The sequence below is a fragment of the Dendropsophus ebraccatus genome, chromosome 7 (genome assembly GCF_027789765.1).
Source record: "Dendropsophus ebraccatus isolate aDenEbr1 chromosome 7, aDenEbr1.pat, whole genome shotgun sequence".
Lineage (NCBI taxonomy): Eukaryota > Metazoa > Chordata > Amphibia > Anura > Hylidae > Dendropsophus > Dendropsophus ebraccatus.
The window spans coordinates 25457896-25484939 of NC_091460.1; the positions used below are offsets into that span (position 1 = coordinate 25457896).

Here is a 27044-nt window from a genome sequence, read left to right on the forward strand (position 1 = left end):
GGTCTCCCTGAGTTCAGCAATCTGTTATTCTTTCCAGTCTGACGCAGTGCTCTCTGCTGCCACCTCTGTCCATGTCAGGAACTGTCCAGAGCAGCAGCAAATCACCACAGAAAACCTCTCCTTCTCTGGACAGTTCCTGACATGGACAGAGGTGGCAGAAGAGAGTACCGTGTCAGACTGGAAAGAATACACCACTTCCTGCAGGACATACAGCAGCTGATAATTACTGGAAGACTGAATTTTTTTTTTTAAGAAGTTAATTAGACTTTCTTACACTTTTTGGTGAACAACCCCTATAAGACAATGGTAAAATAAATCATCTCACTGCACACGGGAAGATTTCAGTTCTTTAATGCTGGTAACATCCTCGGCACAGGAACCATAGCTGGGAGGTACGCCGACTCCACACAGGAGCTATAGCTGGGAGGTACGCCGACTCCACACAGGAGCCATAACTGGGAGGGACCCCGACTCCACACACACCACAGTCCTCCATATAAAAGAAGATCCGGAGATCTACGACACGGTGACGGGAGCCGCGCTGGACTCGGGGTTCAGGTTGATCAGCTTGTTTGTGGCCTGAGCCAGCTCTGAGATGGAGACCCGGCCCCTCTGGCGGATGAACTGCGCCACCGCCGCCATCTCCTCCGCCGTGATGTAGATGAACTTCCCTCTATCGTCAATGACGCCTGCGGGAGGAGAGGAGAGAATGAATGGGGGTGGGGTCCATTAGAGTCACACTCCCTACTGCTTCAGTATCTCTATACATTATGGGGGACATTTATCCACGTACGCCACGGAAAAGGGATTGTGTACACCGGGGGGGGGGGGGGCATGGCACAGTGGGGAGGAGGCGTGGGCCTCTTAGTAAATCCAGCCAGGGAAAGGAGGCAGGGCTTTATCTAAGACTGCCGTACGAGTACGCCCCACATCTCCTTCAATGCAATACAGCGGAGTATCACATATTATAGGTTTCCCCTACATACAGTAGATATGGCCCTATGGGTGTATGAACACTAGGACAGGCGGCTGTCATATACACTCACCTGTAATGGAGCCGTCGGCCAGTAAGTCCTGTATCCTGCTGATGGCTTCCTGTTTGCGAAAGATCAGAAGAGAGGTCAGAGGGTAACAGGGAAAATATGGGATCAAGAAATGGCTACAAATGTTACAGCTGCTACAGCTGAGTACAATAACACAGGACTCCACTGAGATTTACTGAATTTTCTTAAAGGGGTTGTCTACATTAGAAAACCATGGCTTTCTCCTTCTAGAAGCAGCGCCACACCTGCTTAAGGGTTGGGGTGGTATTACAGCTCAGCTACATTGGAGTGACTAGAGCTGCAATATCACAAACAACCAGTAGACAGGTGTGGCACTGTTTACCTAGGAAAGGGGACATATATTTTTCTAATCCTGGACAACCCCCTTAATTCAGAGAAGTGCACAACAAATTCAGCTCTGCTTTGTCTGCTATGTCATGTGTAAGGGTGGTGGCAATACACACTACAGGAATATGGCAGGCTGAGGGATTCAGGGGTTAGATGTAACACACAGGACTCTTGTTTGAAGGAGTCTGCTCCTTGTATAGCTGCGGCTGCGGTAGTCCCCATAAATAATTAGTCTAGGCAGGGGTGGAGTTTTATTACAGGCTCCGCCCCTTCTCCTGGGCCCCACACCTGGGGAGCATCTACCATCTATAGAAGGATTGCTCCTGCTTGGTGAGACTTTTAAAGGGGTATTCCCCACAAAATTATTTTTGCATTAATACATTGCCCACCCATATCTTTCCATCTCTCTAATATAAAGTTATTACGGATTCTGCACAGTTTTGCTGTTATCTAGATGCATTCACCCCCACCAAATGCATAGAATCATCTTATCTCAGTCCAACCCTGACACGCTCCCTGCTCCTGGCCCCCACCCTCCGAGACGGCATCACGTGTCCTCCCTCTCTTCAATGGGCCGGGTTAGTGCTTCTAACCCAGCACACTGAAGCGAGGGAGGACACTGAGACAGTGACAGCCGCTACTGCTGATCACTGTCTCCCTCTGGACGCCCCCGCCGCATGTCACCTTGTGCTGGCTGCCCCCCCCCCCCCAGTCGCCCCCAGCAACTGACTCGGTGCTGCCCGCCCACCTGCGGCACAACCCCCCCCCCCCTCACCCCGCAAATCATCCGGTGCTGGCCGCGGCACCCTCGCCCACACACCCCCACACCCCGCCGCGAGTCACCTGGTGCTGGCTGCGGCACCCGCCACAGCCACGATGCTGTCCACTAGTGGCATCCCCCCACACCCCGAATCACCCGATGCGGGCCAGCGTCACCCTCCACCCCCAGCAACTGACCCGATGCTGGCCGCCTAGGGCGATTCACCCGTTACTCACTACCTGCTGCCGCCACCGGACTGTAGGACCGTCCCCAGCACCACCAGAATACCGGGAGAGGTGAGATCACCCCCCCCCCCTCCTCAGAACTAAAACTCCCACCATGTCCTGCTAACAGGTCATGATGGGAGTTTTAGTTCTGCAACCTGAGGGCATCCAAGTTGCTGAACTACTACTCCCATCATGCCCTGCTGACAGGTAATGGTGGGAGATGTAGTTCTTCAACCTGTATAGTCATCCAGGTTGCAGAACTACATCTCCCATCGTGTCTTATTGGCAGCTCCCAGCAAGCAGCAGGAGGACTTGGTGAGTAAGACCAGCTCGGTTTGGGAGAGTTTCATTTTTTGGCTCTTGGGTGGAATACCCCTTTAAAGGGATCCTATAACAATCATTGACTGCTATTGTTTCCAGGCGCTCAAGTTGCTAAGCCCTTTTGGGGTGCCCCCACAAACAGGCCCCCTATGTCCATGTACAGACCTGCTGGCTTGTATCTTAATGGACCAGCAGCCCAAAATCAAATCAATCAATCAATCCCTTACCTGAGCCCTGAGCCCGAACTGTGCCCCCAGATCTTCCAGAATCACCACTTTTGTGTCCTAAAAGAAGAAAATACAGCGTGTTACCTGCAGTGAGGGATGGAATTAGAGGTAACCCTCCGACCCCCCCAGAGCTATGTACATAAAGCTCAATCACTGCACATTGAAAACTACAGCTTGGGGAGGCGGAGCCTAAAGATGCAGATACTGGAGAGCTGGATCCCGCATCACAGAGGTGGATTCTTTACTGTAAGAGCGGTGAGACTATGGAACTCTCTGCCACATGATGTTGTCATGACTGATTCATCACAAGTACAAGAAAGGTCTGGATTACAAGTTATGGGCATTAGATCTCATGTGATAGGACGCTGATCAAGGGATTATTCTGATTGTCATCAGAGTTGGGGACAATTGGCATCTGCCTCATAAGGGTTTTTGCCTTTCTCTGGATCAACACAGCAGGGTTATACTATAGGTTGAGCCTGATGGACTCGTCTTGTCTTTTTTCAACCTTAATAACTATGTAATAAGCAGCGTGGATGTAAGTATAAACTGCTACTTGTGGTCTTTAAACTGACAGCACAGATATTATATATATTCTATGTCCTACATACATATCTGTCATACAGCCCGGCTGGTGGGTTTGTCGTGCCGTGCAAAGGCTCTGCAGACAAGCACCGATCTTGCTGACTGGCACTCATTTGTGGTCACCCGTGACCAGGGAAATCGTGTAATACAGAAGGACCTTTACACCCATGTACTTTCACTTAAAGGGGTAGTGCGGCGTCAGATGCTCAGCGGCGATTGGCTGAGCACAGTTATGCTCAGCCAATCGCGGCTGAGCAGCCGATGACGCGGCAGAGGGTGGCCGGCACTCAGGACGCTCGGAGGGATTCGGCCCGGCCGTCCGAAGACGACATCGCAGACTGAAGATCGGAAACGAGTCGGCACGTGACAGGTGAGTATGGCGCACCACACTTCAGGGTACACGGGTGGGGGTGGTGGGACACGGGGAAGGGGGCCATTCACAGACATAACATACATTACAAAGTTGTATAACTTTGTAATGTGTGTTATTCTGTGAATAAATGTTTACCGCCGCACTGCCCCTTTAAAGGGGCATTCTCATTTCAGAAAGTCAGAAAATGATCCCCCTTCTCCACAGGTAGGAGGATAACTATATCAGAGTCCTTGGTTGGATAGGGAACCCCTTTCTGAAATAAGAATACCCCTTTAAGACTGGTCTCTAGTACATTTCCCCTTTGTGTTTTAATGTGCAGAGCTCTATCCTGACCGGATACAAAGATGAAGAAGGTTTCATTATACACTAAATGACAGAGAACCCCTTTTATTTTTCACCCCCACCTACAACTGTGCAACATCATAGTCCTACAAAAGCTCCACCTTAAGAGATACTACTGTTCATGTTGCATCACGCATTATACAGGTACGATCTATACTACAGAATATCTTTTAGTGTAGTAACCTATAGATGCCAGCAGATGGCGCTGTTGCCCCATGATAACGTGGATGTGAACACTAACTAACCTGACATTAGAAATGCCTACAGAAGTCTATATAGATTATAGTCCTATCTAGGACGTCTAGGTCACATCCACCATTGGGGCCAATACTCAAGCCACAGGAGTCACTCACCTTTACCAGGACCCTGAATGGTAATTTTAGTTTCCACTATAATATTTAAAGGGAAACTATCAGCAGGCGAGACGAATCTAACCTGCTCATAGCTCCCTACCACGCACGGAGTGTTAAGGATGTAGGGAAGTCTCTTACCTTCATCCTCTGCGCCATTTCTGTACAGTTTATAGTGTAATTCACATAAATAAAATTTTCTAAAAAATTTTAATTTCTGTTTTTGCCCTTAAATGTGTAGATTTTGTTAATTATCTAAGTTTGCCACCTAGACAAGTCTTATACCGATCTTGTGATCTCGCCACCAGAGAGGAGAATGCAGTGTGTACAGAATGGTAGCCGTGACGACGTCATGGGCAGCCGAGCTGGAGGACTGGACTCTATGGGCTGCAGATACTGTACTGGAACAGTCCATGGAATTCAGTTCTCAGGGCTCGGACCTGCCATCAATCATCTCCATCTTCTGAGCTGAGACCGGCCCTGTCTGCACCGAGGAGCACAAGGAGAAAACAGGACGGAAGGCGTGGAAAATAAAGACTAAAGGTCAGAGGTTACCAGGACCCTCATCATTATGGGCAGGTGGGGCCTCAGTCAGTTCGGCTATGCCCAGCCCTCTGACCTTCTCTCTTATTCCTATTTCTGAGAAGTCACTGGCCGCGGAGGAGTCCCAGCAATGGCTCAGAGACAGGAAGAGGGGGAGAAGTGGGGGGCCGGGGTTAGGTAAGTATGATTTTTTTCTTTTGTTTTTTAATTTCCTTCCTGCCCCCCGCAGCATATCCATTATTACACAGGTGAGTGACCGCTGAGACACACAGCCAGCTTCATATCTCCACAGTGCATTTTATATAGTTTTATATCAGAAGGAAGTAATTTCACCCATTATAACATATTATTCAGGAGAACCTTCCATGCTGCCTGAACCAAGAGTCATCGGGGTAGTCCCTGCTAGCTGCCCCCTGCCCCACCAGCCCTGACTGATAGATCTCTCCTTATACACAAGGGAAACCTTTATCAACCGAGACTCGGTCAGCAGACGGGAGTCACTGGAGACCGATCTGGGGTCAGGCAGCAGAAAAGTAATGACAAGACTGCAGAATTGTGGACCACCACATCCCTGTGTACAAGGGGGTATACAAATCTACAGCAAAGACACTGTGATGATTATAAAGTGCAATACATCATATATCATATAATATATATATATATATATATATATATATATATATATATATATATATATATACACAAACACACACACATAACGTCACATCTGGGACCACCACTTACCTTAATGTAGTTGATAAATTCAGTGAGGAAACTGCGGGTCTGAAAAGGAGAAAGTGTCAAGTGAGGGATATACTCCATACATATAACAAATACATCCTTAGGCCATGTTTACATGGCGTGAGAAATCGGACGTTCTGTGACCCGGTTGGGTCACAGAACGGCCGGTGTCAGAGAAAATCATCCCGGCCGGATGATCTTAATTTCTGATTAATTAGGATGTAGGCTCCTCTGCACACAATGGAGCGTCCGGCTGCACACTCCATTGTGTGAATTGACATGTCAGTTTTTTGTGCGACCGGATGGAATCACGGCCGGAGCGTATACTATGTGTCTACACTCCGGCCACGATTCTATTAATTAAAAAGACAAATGTAACCTGCTGATATGTCCCTATTGCACAGGAGATGCTGAGGAGGACAGCATCCTCCTCGGGGCCGTTTCTGTGCACTTAGTCATTCCCCTCCTCGGTTCAGTAAGACCGCTAGCATCCCTGCCCCGCCCCCGGCCAGCCAGCTCCATTTCCCCATCAGCATAAGGATGCAAAACCCCTTTATATATACATATAGATAGATAGGAGATAGATAGAGAGGAGATAGATAGATAGATAGATAGATAGATAGATAGATAGATAGATAGATAGATAGTAGATAGGAGATAGATAGATAGGAGATAGATAGATAGATAGATAGATAGATAGATAGGAGATAGATAGATAGATAGATAGATAGATAGATAGATAGATAGATAGATAGTAGATAGGAGATAGATAGGAGATAGATAGTAGATAGGAGATAGATAGATAGATAGATAGATAGATAGATAGGAGATTGATAGATAGATAGTAGATAGGAGATAGATAGGAGATAGATAGATAGATAGGAGACAGATACATAGATAGATAGATAGGAGATAGATAGATAGATAGATAGATAGATAGATAGATAGATAGATAGATAGATAGGAGATAGATAGATATTTAATACTGTTTGCTGTTGGTGAAATGATGATGTTGCCAAATATTCCTAATTTTTGCATAAGGTCCATAGCACACAAGTATTTATGATCTGCTATTGTAAAGGAAAGCATTTAAAGGAAAGGGAATTACAGCTGTACAAAATCTACATTTTTTTGAAGTTCTTTGTATTTTGCTCTTTACACAAAGATTTGTGTTGTGTTGTAGGTTGCGTTTTTATTCTACCATTTACCACAGCTCTGCAAGAGGTGGACTGAACCTGGAGCATTAAAAAAAAATGTTTTTGTGTGGCCTAAGAAGCTTGGTAATAAGGTATGTCCGACCTTACATCTAAGCAGGGAGAAGCAGTGAAAGGGTTAACCACGACTCCTCCACTATGGTGCTCAGATGTGGTCAAAACCCAGTCTGTGAAGAAAGCAAAGGACCGGCGTGGGCTCCATCAGCGTTCAAGGCAAACGCGAAGCCTGAAGGTCATACAGCCTAGAGTCATACAGTACGTTATCAAGAACGCTTCACAAACTATTAAGATCCAGATCCACACGTCTGCTGAAGAGATTTAGGGGGCAGCCAAGACGCCCACAACATGAAGTTATGAAGTTCACTCACTGGAGTCACAAAAAGTGAAAAAAAAAAAAAAAAAAAAAGTTTGAAAAAAAAATGTAGTTAAAAAGAATCAAAAATCAACAGTTCATCAAATGAAAAAAAAAAAAGAGAGGAAAAAATAAATAAATAAATAAATTATATATATATATATATATATATATATATATATATATATATATATATGAGGCTGGACTAGTAATAAATAAATGTATATTTTAATTTAAAAAAAAAATAGCCATTTCATAGTAACATTTTTGAAAAAAAGTCATTAGGGAAAAAGGATTACAAAACAATAATGTCCATAATAACCATAAAGTATGAAAAGTGTAAACAATGTGTCAAAAAAATAAAAATAAAAATGATTACATAAGAAGGGTAAAAATGCTTATTCCCAAAAAGTTTCTCGGCCGATTTCCCGTCTTTAATGTTTCATTTAATGTAAAATTAATTTTGTATACTATAACAAAAAAATTAAATGTATAAAAAAAAAAAAACTGATGCTACACACATAAAATAATCACAATGGTTCTTGTAGCAAATTAGTAGCATGAAAAAACTGATTCCGGAAATAAAACTCTAAGGGTAGCTTCACACGTACTGTACCGCAGTGGATTTCTGCTGCGGATCTGCAGCAGATTTGACTAAATGAATAAACACAGCATTAAATTTGCACTGTCAAATCTGCTGCAGAAAATCCGCTGCGATACGGTACATGTGAAGCTACCCTAATACAGATAAATTTGGTATTTAGAGACCGCCAATAAACGGGTAAAAAAAATAAAAAAAAAATAAAAAAAAATCACAACTGTGAGGGCCCTGATGTCCACCATATCATAACACACTATGTGCCTAACAAATGTTTTAAGCCAATAATTTTTTTTTTTTTATTTTGAGTTTTCGATATCTGAATTTTGATTTTAAAGTTAAATTTTGGTTAAAGTGGAAGTTGGGAGGGGAAATTCCTGTGACATAATTTGGCGCCTAAGCGTATATTTACTTACATCCACTAGGGCTAAATGGAGAAGGCGCTACACGGCTGGTTTGTGACAACGCCCCAACTAAATAATATTTTATGGTGAGAGTACACCTAGAGCTACTAAAAAAAGTGATCAGTGCTGTATTATCTGTAGTTGTTTTGTATAATCAAGTTAAAATGTAAAATAAATTATATATATATATATATATATATATATATATATATATATATATATACATACATATATATACATATATATATATATATATATATATATATATATATATATATATATATATATACACACACACACACACACACACACACATACATGCTGTACGTGAAATATTAATAGGCATAAATGTTTGCTGATTTTTTTTTCTCTTTTTTCTATCTTGTTATTTTTTTATTTTTGACACAAAGGAGAAACTTTTTTTTTTTAATCCATATGATTAGATTTCTCAGCAGATTTATACATGTACACGTTTCACGTGAATCACGTTGTGGGTACACGGCCATGATGAGATAAATGTTTTGGCTTTAATGCCCAGGGCCTATTTTTCAAATCTGACCAGTCTCTCTTTATGTAGTGATAACTCTGCGATGCTTTTAACTATCGCGGTTATTCCTCTTTATTGCTCTTTATGTTTGTGCTATACTTTGGTCGATACACCCAGTAGTTTTTTGTAAAAAAAAAAAAAACATTTGTGCAAAAATTTAAAAAATTTACATTTCTTTATATTCAAAATTCTATTTTCCTAAGAAAGATAGTCATGTCTCATAAACTAATTAGTACTGCAACATCTACAACATGTCTACTTTATGGCGACGTCATTTGGTGAACGTCCTTTTACTTTTTAGGATGTTAGAGGGCTTTGAAATTTTGCAGCGATTTTTCAAATTTATTCTTAATTTATTAGGGACCAGTTCAGTTCTGAAGTGGATTTGTGGGGCCTGTATATTAGTTACCCCCATAAATCCCTCCACTGTAAAAACTGCACCCCTCAAAGTATTCAAATTTACATTTCATAAGTTTATTAACCCTTTAGGTGTTTGGAGGGGAAATTTAAAAATTTCATTTTTTTGGGCAGATATTCCATTTTAATTAATTTACTCCCCTTTCAAAGCAAATACTAACTGAGAAATACCACTCATTATTGATTCCCTTTATTCCAGTGTTTCTAAAAAATCCCCCATATGTGGCCGCAGTGCGTCACCTGACTCAACCACAGGCCGCAGACATGACAGAGACCTGGTGAATTTTGGGTCCTTTTTTATTTCAGTTTTTTTTTTTTTTAGCTATTACACCATGTCACAGAGGCCTTGCGGTGCCAAAATATTTGTGTAATACGAGTTGACGTTTTCATCTGTACAATTCTGGGGGACATGTGACATCCTGACCATTTTTCATAACATTTTTTATTAAGTGGTATGAATAAAAAACACAATTTAGCAGCTGTTTTTTTTCCATTTTTTTGCACGCCGTTTACTATACAGTACATATGACAGGTCGGTACGATTACAGTGAGATCCATTTTATATCGCTTTTGTTATAGTTTATGGCATTTATACTATAAATACTGTTTGTGTCATGCATATTGTAAGAGCAGCAATATTTTTATTTTCTCGCCAATGGAGTTATGTGAGGGATTTTTTATTTTTTTTTGCAACATAAGTTGACATTTTTAGTGGTACACCTTTTTGGGTACATGTGACGTTTTGATCTTTATCTATATTTTTAGGGGGTGGGATTAACAAAAAACTTTCATTTTGATTATTTTTTTACGTATTTTTTTGCAGCGTTAGTCGGGCGGTATAATTAATGTAACGGGTTAATAGACAGGGTCATTACGGATGTGGCGATACCAAATATATGTATCTCACTTATAGGGGATCATTTATAAAGAGGGGATGGAGAATGTGTAAAATTATTTTATTTATTTGTGTATTTATTTATGGGGTTAAAGGGGTTATCCAGCACTACAAAAACATGGCCACTTTCCCCCTACTGTTGTCACCAGTTCAGGTATGGTTTGCAATTAAGCTCCATTTACTTCAATGGAACTGAGTCTCAAAACTGAAGACAACTGTAGGGGAAAGTGGCCATGTTTTTGTAGCGCTGGATAACCCCTTTAACTGCCCGTGGGGGGGGGAGCGCAGCTGCCCTCCAGGCAGTGGCAGCAGGAGGAGGCTGTGTGACACAGCCTCCTTCTGCTGCCGATCATCATTAGGGACAGCAGGGGGAGGCAGGGACAGCATAATGTTTGGGAAACGTCCTGTTGCAGGAACTATCTGCATTACATGACATTTCCCAAAAGTCATTTTGCGGCAAAGGGTTAAAGGGATCCTGTCCCTCAGACAATGATACCTAATCTATTATCATCACGTTATAGAGCAGAAAGAGCTGAGCAGATTGATATATAACCCTGGGGGAAATGATTCAGCATATCTTGTAACTTGTTGAATAAAATCCTTGCCCATTTTGTTATAAGGAGTCCAGTGGGCGGTGTCACTCAAAGCACTGGACTCTTTAGCATTTCAATCAATAAATTACAAGTTATAATGAACCTTTTCCCATAAACATATATATCAATCTGCTCAGCTTCTCCTGCTCTATAACATGAAGCTGATAGCTCAGGTAGCATTTTCATGGTGACAGGTTCCCTTTAAATATAATCAAATTTCTGCAATTAAACACTGCTGGGACCTGATAAATTTCAGATAATTAAAAAAAAAAAAAAAAAAAACACTAAATATTTTTTCTTTTCTTTCAAATTTTCAGATTTTCTAGATGAGACGTAACAGTATCAGACTGTGTATTTAGCCGTCTGTTTACACAGGCACACAGATGTATACATTCGGGTATATACAGAATTATTTTTTTATTTTAGCCATTTATGATTATTTTATTAATTATTATAGCTTTCTGTGTTTTCGATCCACTCCTGGTTTTGGTTGCAAAATACTGAGAAAATTTACTGGGAACATAGCCGAAAAGTTTTTGCAGTCTTTTTATCTAACCATATCAATGACACCAAGGTCAGCCACCAGTCTACAGTGTAATATATAGGTGCTCACACACGGCTATATACTCACATGAATCTAGGCTGTGTATACAGCCATAAATAAGGAGCTGTATACATAGATATAGCAGAGTGGATATTATAGAAATATTTCCATTACCTGCTCCTCGTCCATGGTCTCGGCCACCCCTTCCTCATCCACCGTGAAGCTTTCCTTCAGCTTTAGGTACTCCTCGTAGTCCCGCTTCTCCTGCTCCTCCTTGGCTTTCCTCTTCTCTTCCTCCTATGGGGAACATAAGACACCAGTGAGAGCTGTAGACAAGTCATGTACATTGTCACTGAGGAAGAGAGGAACCTACAGAGCCTGCACAGTGCTTATATAATATACAGGATGCTGATCACCATAGTCACACCCTCACATATAATGTACAGGATGCTGATCACCATAGTCACACCCTCACATATATTATATAGGATACAGATCACCATAGTCACCCTCACATATATTATACAGGATACAGATCACCATAGTCACACCCTCACATATATTATACAGGGTACAGATCACCATAGTCACCCTCACATATATTATACAGGATACAGATCACCATAGTCACACCCTCACATATATTATACAGAGTGCAGATCACCATAGTCACAACCTCACATATATTATACAGGATACAGATCACCATAGTCACACCCTCACATATATTATACAGAATACAGATCACCATAGTCACCCTCACATATAATATATAGAATACAGATCACCATAGTCACACCCTCACATATATTATACAGAATACAGATCACCATAGTCACACCCTCACATATAATATATAGGATACAGATCACCATAGTCACACCCTCACATATAATATATAGGATACAGATCACCATAGTCACAACCTCACATATATTATACAGGATACAGATCACCATAGTCACACCCTCACATATATTATACAGAATACAGATCACCATAGTCACCCTCACATATAATATATAGAATACAGATCACCATAGTCACACCCTCACATATATTATACAGAATACAGATCACCATAGTCACACCCTCACATATAATATATAGGATACAGATCACCATAGTCACACCCTCACATATATTATACAGGATGCAGATCACCATAGTCACACCCTCACATATATTATACAGAATACAGATCACCATAGTCACACCCTCACATATATTATACAGAATACAGATCACCATAGTCACACCCTCACATATAATATATAGGATACAGATCACCATAGTCACACCCTCACATATATTATACAGGATACAGATCACCATAGTCACACCCTCACATATATTATACAGGATACAGATCACCATAGTCACACCCTCACATATATTATATAGGATACAGATCACCATAGTCACACCCTCACATATATTATACAGAATACAGATCACTATAGTCACACCCTCACATATAGTATACAGGATACAGATCACCATAGTCACACCCTCACATATATTATATAGGATACAGATCACCATAGTCACACCCTCACATATAGTATACAGAGTACAGATCACCATAGTCACACCCTCACATATATTATACAGGATACAGATCACCATAGTCACACCCTCACATATAGTATACAGGATACAGATCACCATAGTCACACCCTCACATATAATATATAGGATACAGATCACCATAGTCACACCCTCACATATATTATACAGGGTACAGATCACCATAGTCACACCCTCACATATATTATACAGGATACAGATCACCATAGTCACACCCTCACATATATTATATAGGATACAGATCACCATAGTCACACCCTCACATATAGTATACAGGATACAGATCACCATAGTCACACCCTCACATATATTATACAGGATACAGATCACCATAGTCACACCCTCACATATATTATACAGGATACAGATCACCATAGTCACACCCTCACATATATTATACAGGATACAGATCACCATAGACACACCCTCACATATAATATATAGGATACAGATCACCATAGTCACACCCTCACATATATTATACAGAATACAGATCACCATAGTCACACCCTCACATATATTATACAGGATACAGATCACCATAGTCACACCCTCACATATATTATACAGGATACAGATCACCATAGTCACACCCTCACATATATTATACAGGATACTGATCACCATAGTCACACCCTCACATATATTATACAGGATACTGATCACCATAGTCACACCCTCACATATATTATACAGGATACAGATCACCATAGTCACACCCTCACATATATTATACAGAATACAGATCACCATAGTCACACCCTCACATATATTATACAGGATACTGATCACCATAGTCACACCCTCACATATATTATACAGGATACAGATCACCATAGTCACACCCTCACATATATTATACAGGATACTGATCACCATAGTCACACCCTCACATATAATATATAGGATACAGATCACCATAGTCACACCCTCACATATAATATATAGGATACAGATCACCATAGTCACACCCTCACATATAATATATAGGATACAGATCACCATAGTCACACCCTCACATATATTATACAGGATACAGATCACCATAGTCACCCTCACATATAATATATAGGATACAGATCACCATAGTCACACCCTCACATATATTATACAGGGTACAGATCACCATAGTCACACCCTCACATATATTATACAGGGTATTGATTCAGTGGGATTTCTCAAGCACAATCTGCCATCTGCCTAAAGAAATGACATATCAATTCTTTGGGTGGATGGCGCACTGTGCTTAAGAAATCAATGGGACAAGCGAAATTTCAAGCAGAGTCCGAGACGTGAACGCCACTTGGAATTCCTCGACAATTCCGTAGTGTAAACATTCCCTAATAATAATAATAATCATTTTATTGACATATTCTGCAGCACTTCACAATTTTGGGAGTATGTACATAGACATAAGCAGACATTACAAAGAAACAAATGTACGTATCAAGTCATACATGAGGAGTGGGGACCCTGCTCACAAGAGCTTACAATCTATAAGTGACAAAGCGCTAGTTCTTATTCCACCAAAGCATGGTATCAGGTTAGGCACATACAGCGGTAGGCAAACATATGTCCAACCACAATATAGTGCCCACCACCACCTCTGCAGTGCCCAGGTAGACCCATGCACAACATTTTTGGGCACTGGGACGGCGGTGTCACAGCCTTTATGGTCGCCTTATGGTAGGAATACCCACCAACTCTCTTACTCAATGGATGTCAGATCACTTTAAATCTGGCCTAAAACTCAATTTTTTTTAACCATTTAAAGGCGCAAAATTTTATAAACAGTCTAAAAAAGAAAAAAAAAATCAGTGATGAGAAAAAAAATAAAAAGTACAGCCCTGTTGCTGTGTGTGCACAGGAAGAAAGGACCGCAGCGATCTGAACAGACTTGTGATCTTTGGCGAGGCGCACTGTTTTGCAGTGAAAAGGAAGCGTTCTCTCGGTGATAAAGTGTCAGTTGGTAAACCATTTCCTCACCAGAAAAACTCCACCGGGCCAAAGGGAATTCCCCAGCAGCAGGGTGCCGGGCCGCAGCGAGGAAAGGTAAGAGACACCAACACGGAGCACAGATGGTACAGCCCAAACCTGGCCCTGTCAGGCTCCACCCAGCCCCCACCAGAAGAAAAATAACAAGAATACTATAAAATGAAAGACTATAGAAAATATAAAAGATTAATAAATATGAAGGTCCGTTCATACTTCGGAATTTCAAGCCACGGACTCAACTAAAAATTCCACACAAATTCCGTACAGTGAACGGACCCTAAAGCAGTAAATATATAGGGGGTCATCTAGGTAGAGAGAGGAGGGTATCGGACTGATCGGTCGGAACACTCAGACACTGATCAATAAAAACTTTTGCCATGTCTTCCTGACAAATGAAAAGTTTGTTTTTTTAGTTTTTTTTTACTAACAGGGATCGACAGCAATTAAGGCTGGGTTCACACTACATTTTTTCCAATAAACGGACGTATTTATATGCATCCCTTTTGATCCATTTTTCCATTGCTTCCAGACTGCGTTGGATTATGCTGTGTCAGCTTTGGATGATTGAGCACCACTGATACCCTAGGGGTGTACTGGCCGTTGTTAACACAGACTGCATCCATTGACATTAGTAGTGGCGAGGAGATACTTTGTAGGATATCTTGCCTGCGTCTTATATTCTTCAGACAGGGCGCCCCGACACTGTCAGACATCCCTGACCCCTATCCTAATGGTCGGGCTGATCCAGTGCTGTGCCTGACTGCTGGGGGAACCATCCTCCGTGTGAGCGATCAGTGAGATCAGTGCAGGAGAGGAATCTGATGGTGATGTCCATCACCTCCGCAAACCTGCATGTAAAAGCCGCAGGGAACCTACCCAGGACCTGCAGGACCTTCAGTTGTGTCCCAGTCATGTGATAGGTCATATACCTCTGAAAAGGCCTGCATAGAGATACTGTGTAAGTAGGGACAATCTGCAGCACGTCTGTCTGTCTGCATGTGTGTAGGTAGGGACAATCTGCAGCACGTCTGTCTGTCTGCATGTGTGTAGGTAGGGACAATCTGCAGCACGTCTGTCTGTATGTGTGTAGGTAGGAACAATCTGCAGCACGTCTGTCTGTCTGCATGTGTGTAGGTAGGGACAATCTGCAGCACGTCTGTGTCTGCATGTGTGTAGGTAGGGACAATCTGCAGCACGTCTGTCTGTCTGCATGTGTGTAGGTAGGAACAATCTGCAGCACGTCTGTGTCTGCATGTGTGTAGGTAGGGACAATCTGCAGCACGTCTGTCTGTCTGCATGTGTGTAGGTAGGGACAATCTGCAGCACGTCTGTCTGTCTGCATGTGTGCAGGTAGGGACAATCTGCAGCACGTCTGTCTGTCTGCATGTGTGTAGCAGATGTGTTTGTGATGTAGCAGAGTGTATCTGTATATTGGGGTGGTAGCACTGTGTGTGTGTTTTGTATCACAGCTGCATGTGTGTGTAATACAGCAGAGCAGAGTGTGTATGATGTAGCAGAGCTGAGTGTGTGTTTTAATGTAGCAGAGTTAAGTGTGTATTTTGAAGTAGCAGCACTGAAGGTGAATGATGAAGCAGAGACGAGTGTGTGTATTGAGGTAGCAGAGCTGAGCGTGTGTATTGATGTAGCAGAGCTGAGCGTGTGTATTGATGTAGCAGAGTTAAGTGTGTATTTTGAAGTAGCAGCGCTGAAGGTGAATGATGAAGCAGAGACGAGTGTGTGTATTGAAGTAGCAGAGCTGAGTGTGTGTATTGATGTAGCAGAGCTGAGTGTGTGTATTGATGAAGCAGAGCTGAGCGTGTGTATTGATGAAGCAGAGCTGAGTGTGTGTATTGATGTAGCAGAGCTGAGTGTGTGTATTGATGTAGCAGAGCTGTGTACGTGTATTGATGTAGCAGAGCTGTGTACATGTGGGTATAATATACAGTAATGGAGAGTGTTAAAGGGGCCCTGTAAATTCAATAAACTGGGCCCCTTCACTGCATTAGACCACCAGGGAAGTCTGTTAACAATAAATATTTTTTTTCCAGTTTGTCTAAATCAGGGTTTCGTCTTATAGTCAGGAGCGTCCTGTAAGGAGACAAGAGTCAGCAGCCATCAGTATATAATATACAAAGAGGGATTTGAAGCAGATTTGTTTGCCCTCTAATTCAGCTCAGTCCATATTACAACAGCAAACCCTGAGCCTTGTGACCATGGACCTCAGTCCTCTCAGTGTTCTTGGTGCAGGTGATCAGATGGATTTGTGACCCTAATCTGTACACAGGAATATGTTAAATCATAAAAAAAAAAAACTGGGGGTGTCCTGACTTTCCCCTAAGAGGGGTACCCAGCTGCATCTTATCTCCTCCGCCCATGCATGCTCAGCCAAACCAAGTACGCGTGTGTACGGAGGGGCAGGAGTAGTGTTGAGCGGATTTGACAAACTGTTCGGGATCTGCAACATCCTCCAAACCCGATCAGTGACATGTCACTTCTTTCGAATGGTGTCTATGGAGCCGGCGGAAAGGCACGCGGCCTTGCGTGCGGACAGACAGCGGATTTCCGCGGAGTTTATCCGTGAGAATTCCGTAGTGTGCACCCACCCTACCAGCTCTGAGCAATATGTACCCTGCTACAGCTTTACAAGGCCTAAAGAATACACCAAACTTCTACTATGGATTTTACTACGCTAAAATATATAATAACAAAAAATGCAAATAGTTATATAAAAAAAAAAAAAAAAAAAAGAGTAATATACAAAAAAATTAAATAAAAAAATGCTAAGAGTTGAAAAAAAAAAAAAAGGAAAATCTAAAAAGATCTAAATAACTCAAATCGTACAACCCGATCTGTACATGAAAGGTCAGAATGAGCTGTACAGTTGTGTAGGAGGGCAGACCGTGCTCTTACTTTCCTGTCTTTTCGCTCTGGTATAAGGGCGTTTGCTTGAGCCAAAAAATATATATATAAAATACCACAGAACTAAAATGTACCACAAATATAGAGAAAAAGATAACACAAATGCAGCCGATAACAAAAGTACTGAGGCGAGGTAAATGTCATCTGCAGGCCGAGCTCATGGAGAGTGTTATACTTTATTATCTGAATTGTGGAGATTCTAGACTAACAAATAAGACAAAGTCTATAGATCTCCACACAGGTTATAAAGAAAAGCAACGGTTATTACAATACAGACCCTTCAGTCTTCTCTCCCTGCCAACCAAAAAAAAAAATATATATATATATTATATATATATATATATTATATATATATATATATATATATATATATATATATATATATATATATATATATATACAGGAGACGGCTATACCACAGCAGGTGAGCTGACCAACAAACAGACTTTTGCATATATATATATATATATATATATATATATATAAAATATTAATAAATATAAATGAAATTAAAAAAATAAACAAACAATAAATTAATATAAGTTAAAATAAATTAAAATAAAATAAGAACAATAAAAAAATAACTATACAACTCACCTAACCCACATTCGCCAATCATCCTGCACGACGCCGACATTATTATGTTGCTCTTGCCCAGAACATACCTGACCCCAAAGATAAAATAATTACCCCAGACCCTAATTTTCATCTTTTCCACCCATGCCTGTAAAATTAGCCAGATACTAAAACATTTTCTAATTTTTTATTTTCTGATTTTATATTTTTAGTTCATTATTATGGGAACTAGCAGCTTGTTGTTTTTTAAAAGGAGTTGTTCACAAAAAATTTTTTTTTAGATCAACTGGAGCCAGAAAGTGCCAGGGATTTGTAATTTACTTCTATTTAAAATCTCCAGTATTCCAGCACTTATCAGCTGCTGTATGTCCTTCAGGAAGTGGGGTATTCCTTCCAGTCTGACACAGTTCTCTCTGCTGCCACCTCTGTCCATGTCAGGAACTGTCCAGAGCACCAGCAAATCTCCATAGAAAACCTCTCCTGCTCTGCAAACTGGAAAGATTTTTTTAATAGATGTAAATTACAGCTCGCTGGCACTTTCTAGCACCAGTTGACTTAAAAGAAATTTGTTTGGGTGAACAACCCCTTTACAGGCATAGTGAGCATTAAGTTCCCTTTCCATCAAGCTCCCTGGCAACAGTGATTATCCCACACTATTCTTTGTATGGGGCAGGTTTTATAATACATATTATACAAAAGAGGGGAGATGAAACTGCCATTGTCTTCTGTACTTACTGGTGTCACCTTTTGCTGTAATCCTGTACAGATCACTTCCCAGCAGCCTCCTCCTTATCATCACAGACAGAACAGGAAAGCTTAGTTTTAGGCTTAGTGGTCAGAATGAAAACTAAAAACTAATTTTAGAATATAGACCGTTAAATGGAAAATTGGAATAAAACATCAGAAATAATTAGATATGTTTAACATTACAACTTGAATTTAAACAATAGGTAATTTTCTCATGATACTGCCCCTTTAAATGAGCTATAACTTTTGTATTTTCCATTTTTGTAGGATAAGTTTTGTGTTACCAATGGCCCCCAGTTTGAGTACATATAACCTACTTTTTTACTTTTTTTTATGCCACACAAAAAACAAAAAAAAACAAAATTCTGCCTTTTTTCCCACTAATATTAACTTTATTCTACAGGTCGGTCAAAATACACAGATACAAAACTACCTATGGTTTGTTAACAGTCCCTTCTTCCCCCACTTAATATCTGTATATGCCATGTCAGAAGGGAAGTACGGTGTAGGCTCAGAATTGGTAGCAGTCAGCAGCATAGACTGGAGATAGCTCTGATCTTGGCTGTATAACTCCCTAGATGCCACAGGCAACAGTATAACTCCCATGGGCAACAGCAGCATCTAAGGGGCTAAGCAGAGGAGTTTTAGCTGCCCACCTGCAATATGACTGCAGTGTACTGTGCAGCCAAGATGGCAGCAGGGCTTATAGTGATGGCAGCTCTTAAACCTTAAAGGGGCACTTCATTTCTCCAAGGAAGACCCAATTTAAAAAAGAACCCGCAAAATAACATTCACTTACCTTCCCAGCTCCAGCGCTGCCACCTGTATTCCGCCACTTCCTGGCCTTGAGCTTGCTGAGACATTTACCCTCTGTAGCAGTGTCCCACCTCGGTCACTGAACAGCTGAGCAGGCCTGCCACTTCATGTCCCCGGTCACAGCTCAAGACCAGGAGCGGCAGAATGCGGACTGCAGTGCTGGAGCAGGGGAGGTAAGTGGATGTTTTTTGTGCCCAGCCCCTCCCCAGGCATTTAAGAAAAAAAAACAATGGTCCCAGCCAGAGTTCTCCTTTAGTACACTACCAATACATTATTAGAACATTAAAGAAATGATTTAAAAAATTCACACACTTAAAAATAAATAAATAAATGAAAATAATAAAAAAAAACTATATAATAATAATAGAATATATTTAAAAAAAAAATCTAAAATATCCAAAAAATAATTTTCTGTCATAAAAAAAAACACCTTATGCCTGAATCGCTGTATCCTGGTTACGTCGCTTCCTAAAATACATGAATTAAAGTGTTTAAAAGAAAAAAACATTACTATGGTGCCAATAAAAACTACAGCTCAACTCTGATAAATCTGCCCTCATACAGCTCTATAGGCAGAAAAATTATAAAGTTTTTTATAGTAAAACATATAGTAACAAAAACTGAGACTGATGCAGACAGATCCTGTATATTGTGTCTGTATGTATATTATCAAGCAGTCTCCCCTCTCTCTCCGCTCCCATCATGTCAGTCCACACTGCAGTCCTAGTATTGTGTATATGGTGTCTGTATGTATATTATCAAGCAGTCTCCTCTCTCTCTCCGCTCCCACCATGTGTCAGTCCACACTGCAGTCCTAGTATTGTGTATATGGTGACTGTATGTATATTATCAGTCTCCCCTCTCTCTCCGCTTCCATCATGTGTCAGTCCACACTGCAGTCCTAGTATTGTGTATATGGTGTCTGTATGTATATTATCAAGCAGTCTCCCCTCTCTCTCCGCTCCCATCATGTCAGTCCACACTGCAGTCCTAGTATTGTGTATATGGTGTATGTATGTATATTATCAGTCTCCCCTCTCTCTCCGCTCCCATCATGTGTCAGTCCACACTGCAGTCCTAGTATTGTGTATATGGTGTCTCTGTTTATTATCAAGCAGTCTCCCCTCTCTCTCCGCTCCCATCATGTCAGTGTGTCAGTCCACACTGCAGTCCTAGTATTCTGTTCAGAGGCAGAAAGTTATTTAAGGGGCTTCATGGACAAGATGAATCAGGGTCTGCACTTAGCATAGACCATCAAAAAAGTCACACATTTACGCAAAAATTGTGAAACTTTGTCGTTTTGCACCGCACTCATCATGTGGGTGGAGAGGGGGGGACAACATTGCAAAATTTAAAAACCACAGCTCGATACATCTGCCCCTAAGTGTTAACAAAAACGTGATCTTTTGCAAAACTGCAGGTTACACCTCTTTCACGTCTACATAGAAAACACAGAGGGGGCTCCACAGCTGCAGCCCACACAGGACTGTGAGTGACTCTTCACAGATGTGTGGGAAGACATGTCTGCAGCTGGAGGAGACATCACCCGGGTCTGACCCTCTTACAGCCACGTTCAGTATTAGATGTCATGTGAAGAGGCTGGTGATGTCTGAATCCCCTCTGCCTGCACCCATGTCCTGCTGAGCACAGCTGCAGTGTAAAGCATGGAGTACACGTCATCACATAACATTCCTACCCTCTACGATAGCTTTAGGATACGATCTGGTTTCGCTACGTCACTATGTAGACATGCAGCAGATATAATCTGCATAAAATAAAGTTGTAAACTTCCATCCAGACAGTGAGGATAAGAGCAGAAATTTAAGGGCACAGGGTCTTAAGGGGCATCGCCATCTTGGGTACAACAGTTGAACCTACAACTGCTATAAACTATAATGGGGTTAAAGGGGATATGCAACATTGGAAAAACAGGGACACTTTTTTCCCCAAAGACAGCACCACTCTTGTCTCCAGCTCAGGTGTGGTTTGCAGTTAAGCTCCATTCACTTCAATGGAAATGGGTTGTAAAACCTGCATTCAAACTGAAGACAAGAAAAGTGCTGTGGAAGAAAGTGGACATGTTTTTCTAACATTGGATAATCCATTACAGGCCGGCTCTGAGGATAGAATGCCATAGGCAGGACACTGACCCTCAGGACTTCCACCGAAAGTTACTGATCGCACTGGTTCTCACTTCTGACACTGCAATCAGAAGATACAGCCAGGCGAAGTGTGTATTGATTCTTTCAGTTAACAGCGCCTCCACTGGTCTCACCACAGACATCGTGTTTCTTCTACTGATCTGCTATACTCTGAATTCTAAAATGGCTAAGGGGTGTGGCTTAACGAAATTGGTGCCCTAATGCACAGGGGGGAGGCTCCTGCTGCAGGAACAGGGGAGACATGATCTTCGGGGACACCTACAAAGGGCTCCATTAATACTAATAATGACAATATGATGAAGATCAGTAATAATGACAACGTGTACAGCTATAAATTCAGAAATAATTCACAGACCTCTCTTTCTTCCTCCTGTCGGATCCGCTCTTCATCTTTCTGTCTCTCTTCTTCCCGTTTCATATCCTGTTTTTTGCGTTCTTCTCTTTCAGCTTCTTCTGCCTTTTAAAAAAAAAAATAGCAATAATTTAAAGCGCCTGAACTTGTTTATTAAAAACAAAATAAAAAAAATGTCCTAGAATACCCCTTAAACGGCATGTCATCCTTCAGTCACATCTATAGCAGCACTATTCTGTTCTCCTATTCCTGGTTCTAAGGGGCCTATTCCACGGAGTGATAATTGGCCGAATCGGCCCAATTCGGCCGATTATTACTCGGTGGAATAGAGAAAACAATCAGCCGATGATCGGGTCATCAGCTGATCGTTTATTTAGGCCCAAACCTTAAATCATTGGTCACCCACCACGCATAGCTGAGTGGAATAGCGATGCGCGGCGGGCAACTGATGATTCAAGCAGCATACATTACCTAGCAGGGCTTCTCCTCCGCTCAGTCTTCATCCTGGTCCCACGCCCAGCAGCAGCAGCTTCGGTGCCGCCTGACTGAGCTGTCAGATGCTCAGCCAATCACAGGCCAGGACCGGGATGAAGAGGGAGCGGAGGAGAAGCCCTGCTAGGTAATGCATGCGGCAAGGACATCGGTAACAATGTCCCTGCAGCCCTCACTAAACTAACATCGGGCCATGGAATAGGCCCAGTAAACGAGTGCCGATCTAGATCGGCGCTCGTTTACATTATGGATCGGCCAGTGGAATAGGACCCTAAGGCTGCAGGGTCTTCCATTTCAATCATTCAGTATAGAGCAATAGGACTGCTCTTTAGGCTGTAAAGGCTGTTTAAGTATGATCAGCACTTACTATTCCCCTACAGCAGGAAGCTGAACTCTGAATGCAGCTCTGGTTGTGAAGCAAGTGGTTATTTTTAAGTAACAATATTAGACTGTATTAATTCATGTAGGTTTCTTAGTCCTAGGCACATTTAGAGGGTAACCTTCGTTATGATTCAAAACTCCCAACAATTCCATAGTCCACCACTAAAGCAACCAGTATATGGAATACCTATAGACTTGCATTGCCATCCACTAGAATAGTTTTCCATCCACTGACAGCCAGCTGAGATCTTAAATGTGAGCCATATTCTCACACTATCATATTACCTCGCGTTGAGCTTTTCTCGCCTGTTTTTCCTCCAATTTTTTCTGTTTCTTTGCTCCGATCTTCCCTGTAGCCTGTGTAGCTGGAGACGTCTCATCATCGTCCTCTTGTTCTTCCTCCATCACAGCTAAAAATAACATAAATAGACGCACAGGTAAGATCCCAGGCGGCAGTGACATTTTACTAATCCAGAACCACTCAGAAACAACTGATGTCTGATTGAAGAAATATAAAAAAATCTTTAAATACTTTAAAGGGGTGCTCCAGCGAAAATCTTTTTCCCAGTAATTGAAACACATTATAAAGTTATAACTTTGTAATATGCTTCAACCACCTATCTGCCCCCCCCCCCCTTCCCTAGCTTTCCCCCCCTCAATCCCCACCAGGAAGTGAAGTAAACTCATTCCTACCCAATGACTGTTGACCCCAGGCTGCTCTGTGGCAGCCATTTTGTGACAATGACATCATCAAGAGGGAGGCGGGTCTAAGCGCTGTTAGGCCAGCCTCCCTTTATCAGATGGCACAGGTTGCTCAGCTCTGATTGGCTGAACAAGCTGTAAGCCATCTAACAGTTTTACAGAGTCAGTTAGACATCACAGGAGACAAAGTGCATCATGGGAAAGCCCAAACCAGGAAGTGAAGAAAAAAATGAAGACACTAACTGGAGGTTCAGGGACCTGCAAACAGAGACAGAATCCGGAGGGATGGTAAGTGTAAAAACTATGTTTATGATTGATTGATTGATTTTTTTTATCAGTGCCGGAGTACCCCTTTTAAAGTAGATTTTCCTGCCATTTCAGAAAACTTTTGACATATCAAATTTTTTTATTGGTGCAGGTCCAGGATTGGAAACTCTCAGGGCTAATAAGAATACAGTAATACCAATTCATCTATCTATCTAACTATCTACACAATTATATATATTTATTTTTACTACTTTTGTACAATATATTATTATATAACTATTATATTAATAATAAATAATAATAATACATTTATTTGTATAGCGCCAACAGATTCCGCAGCGCTTTTTTTTTTCTATGCATACAGTACAGAGGTACATCATACACAGTTAAATTGTAATAAATAAGAACATAAATAAGAACAAAAATACAAAGTATAAACGAGACCTGCTCGTTGGAGCTTACAGACTATAAATTTTTGTTGACACCAGGCATAAGTGCTTTATTTGTCCATGGTCCGGCCATTGTACATAGTTAGAAATACAGGATAAGCCAGTAACAACGCCAATGTCCGATGCAGGTAAACATATAAAGTGCAGGAACCGTCAGAGATAGAGCAAGGGAAACAACAGAAGCTGTTTAGGGAATGTTATAGGCAAGCCTGAAGAGATGAGTCTTCAGGGCACGCTTGAAACTGTGAGCATTGGGTATGAGTCTGATGTGTTTGGGTAGGGCGTTCCAGAGAATTGGTGCAGCACGAGAGAAGTCTTGGAGGCGGGAATGTGATGTTCTGATTATGGAGGATGTTAAGGTTAGATCATTTGCAGAGCGCAGAGCACGGGAAGGATGATAGGTGGAGACGTATGGAGGGGCAGAGTTGTGGAGAGCTTTATGGGTGAGGGTGAGGAGTTTGAAGTGGATTCTGGATTTAATGGGTAACCAGTGCAGTGACTGGCACTGAGGGGAGACGTCGGTATAGCGTCTGGAGAGGAAGATGAGCCTTGCTGCTGCGTTCAGGATAGACTGGAGAGGGGAGAGCTTAGAGAGAGGAAGACCGATTAGTAGGGAGTTACAGTAGTCAAGACGGGAATGGATCAGGGCGATAGTCAGAGTCTGAGCGGTGTCAGTGGTGAGAAATGGGCGGATTCTGGAGATGTTTTTGAGATGAAGATGAGAGGAGCGTGTAAGAGCTTGGATGTAGGGGGTGAAGGATAGATCAGAGTCTAGCATAATCCCCAGACATCAAGCCTGATGCACAGGAGTTATGCTAGTACCACAGACTGAGAGTGAGATGTCGGCTTTAGGTTTGTTAGGTTTGTTACAATAACATATATATATATATATATATATATATATATATATATATATATATATATTTTTTTTTTTTTTTTTTTTTTTTTTTTTCCCAGCGTGTATTTTGAAAACAATTTGGGTTGTAAACAGTAAAAAAAAAAAAAAAAGGAGCTAAAGTCCAGGAATTGATCAGAAAGTCTTGTGAAGTGAGCGTCCCTGACTGCTGAATATTTGGAGCAGTGCAGCAGGAGGTGGCCTCATCCTCCATGGCCTCCTGGTTGACCTGTTGGCACAGTCCGCTCTCCCTGGGCATACAGCTCTGTTGGTGCCGCCCTGGCTTAACACTCAGACTGCTTTCATGTCATTAGAATATGACAGGTCTTTCTGGATTATCAGCCACAGCAAACTGCAAGACTACAGAATAATGCTATAAAGCAGTAATAACTGGGTCATACTGACTCACATCCATCACGTATCTGGCCACTTGCACTGAACCCCCAGAAACAACCATAGATGAGAATAAGAGATGAAGTAGATGTGCGAGGTGTCAGGTGTCAGGAGATCAGACCCCCCCCCCCCCAGCCAGCAGACTTCCCACGTGTGGTGGGACCGAGAACCTGCTCGAGACGCCCACACCCTGTCTGTCTTCACTGATGCTCGGAGACGACAAGAGCCCAGATCTGTGCACAAATAAAACGGCCATGAAACAAGAGGTACGGAGCAGCCCTGCAGTCCTCTATGGCCGTGTATGTGACTTATTGTTGGGATCACAAGCTGCTGCTCATAAAAGAGAGTCAGTATACATCATTCCATACTCTCTAGGTAACACTTACCATCAAAACATTCTATATGAGACTAGCTACCCTCTCCTTACAGACCTCAGATCAGACCAGTCTCTGGCTGTAGCAGCTCTCCCCCACTGCCATGGCAGATCAGACACATTAACCCCTTCATGACCGAAGGTCACAATGAAGCTTCCGATTTTATACCAGGTGCAATCCAGTCACCTGCCCCTTGGTAGGACATCAGAGGCGTGCGGCATGACTGTAGATTGCGGCAGTCAGGGCAGAGAGGGGGCACAGTGTTGCACAAAGTTTATCACGTTTTGTGCCAGAAATAGCATACAATTTTTTTGCCAGCTGTGCAGCACCCTCCGCTACGGAAAAAAATGGCAAAAATCTAAATAAGACGTGAGCACGTAGATAAGTGAGCCCCATGGAGTTCATCACTTTCACAAAAAAATAAAAATAATAATTGCTGCAATTTTTGGACCTGGCTTTAAAAAAGGTTAAAAAATAAAAAAAAAGTATGCTTTATATGCAATACATAAT

The 27044-nt window shown here is 41.8% G+C and overlaps 1 protein-coding gene across 1 annotated transcript in view; it reads right to left on the reverse strand.

The window, feature by feature from the left end:
- Positions 1-335: 335 nt before the first annotated feature.
- DDRGK1 (DDRGK domain containing 1) overlaps positions 336-27044 on the reverse strand; it is a 33993-nt gene continuing 7284 nt past the window's right edge. Inside the window, exons 3-9 of the mRNA XM_069976319.1 lie at positions 23740-23864; positions 22585-22686; positions 11599-11721; positions 5864-5902; positions 2927-2983; positions 1047-1095; positions 336-689 (exon numbers count right to left, since the gene is read on the reverse strand). Coding sequence (XP_069832420.1) covers positions 517-689; positions 1047-1095; positions 2927-2983; positions 5864-5902; positions 11599-11721; positions 22585-22686; positions 23740-23864 — 668 coding nt within the window. The 3' untranslated portion in view covers positions 336-516. The remainder of the gene's footprint in view (positions 690-1046; positions 1096-2926; positions 2984-5863; positions 5903-11598; positions 11722-22584; positions 22687-23739; positions 23865-27044) is intronic.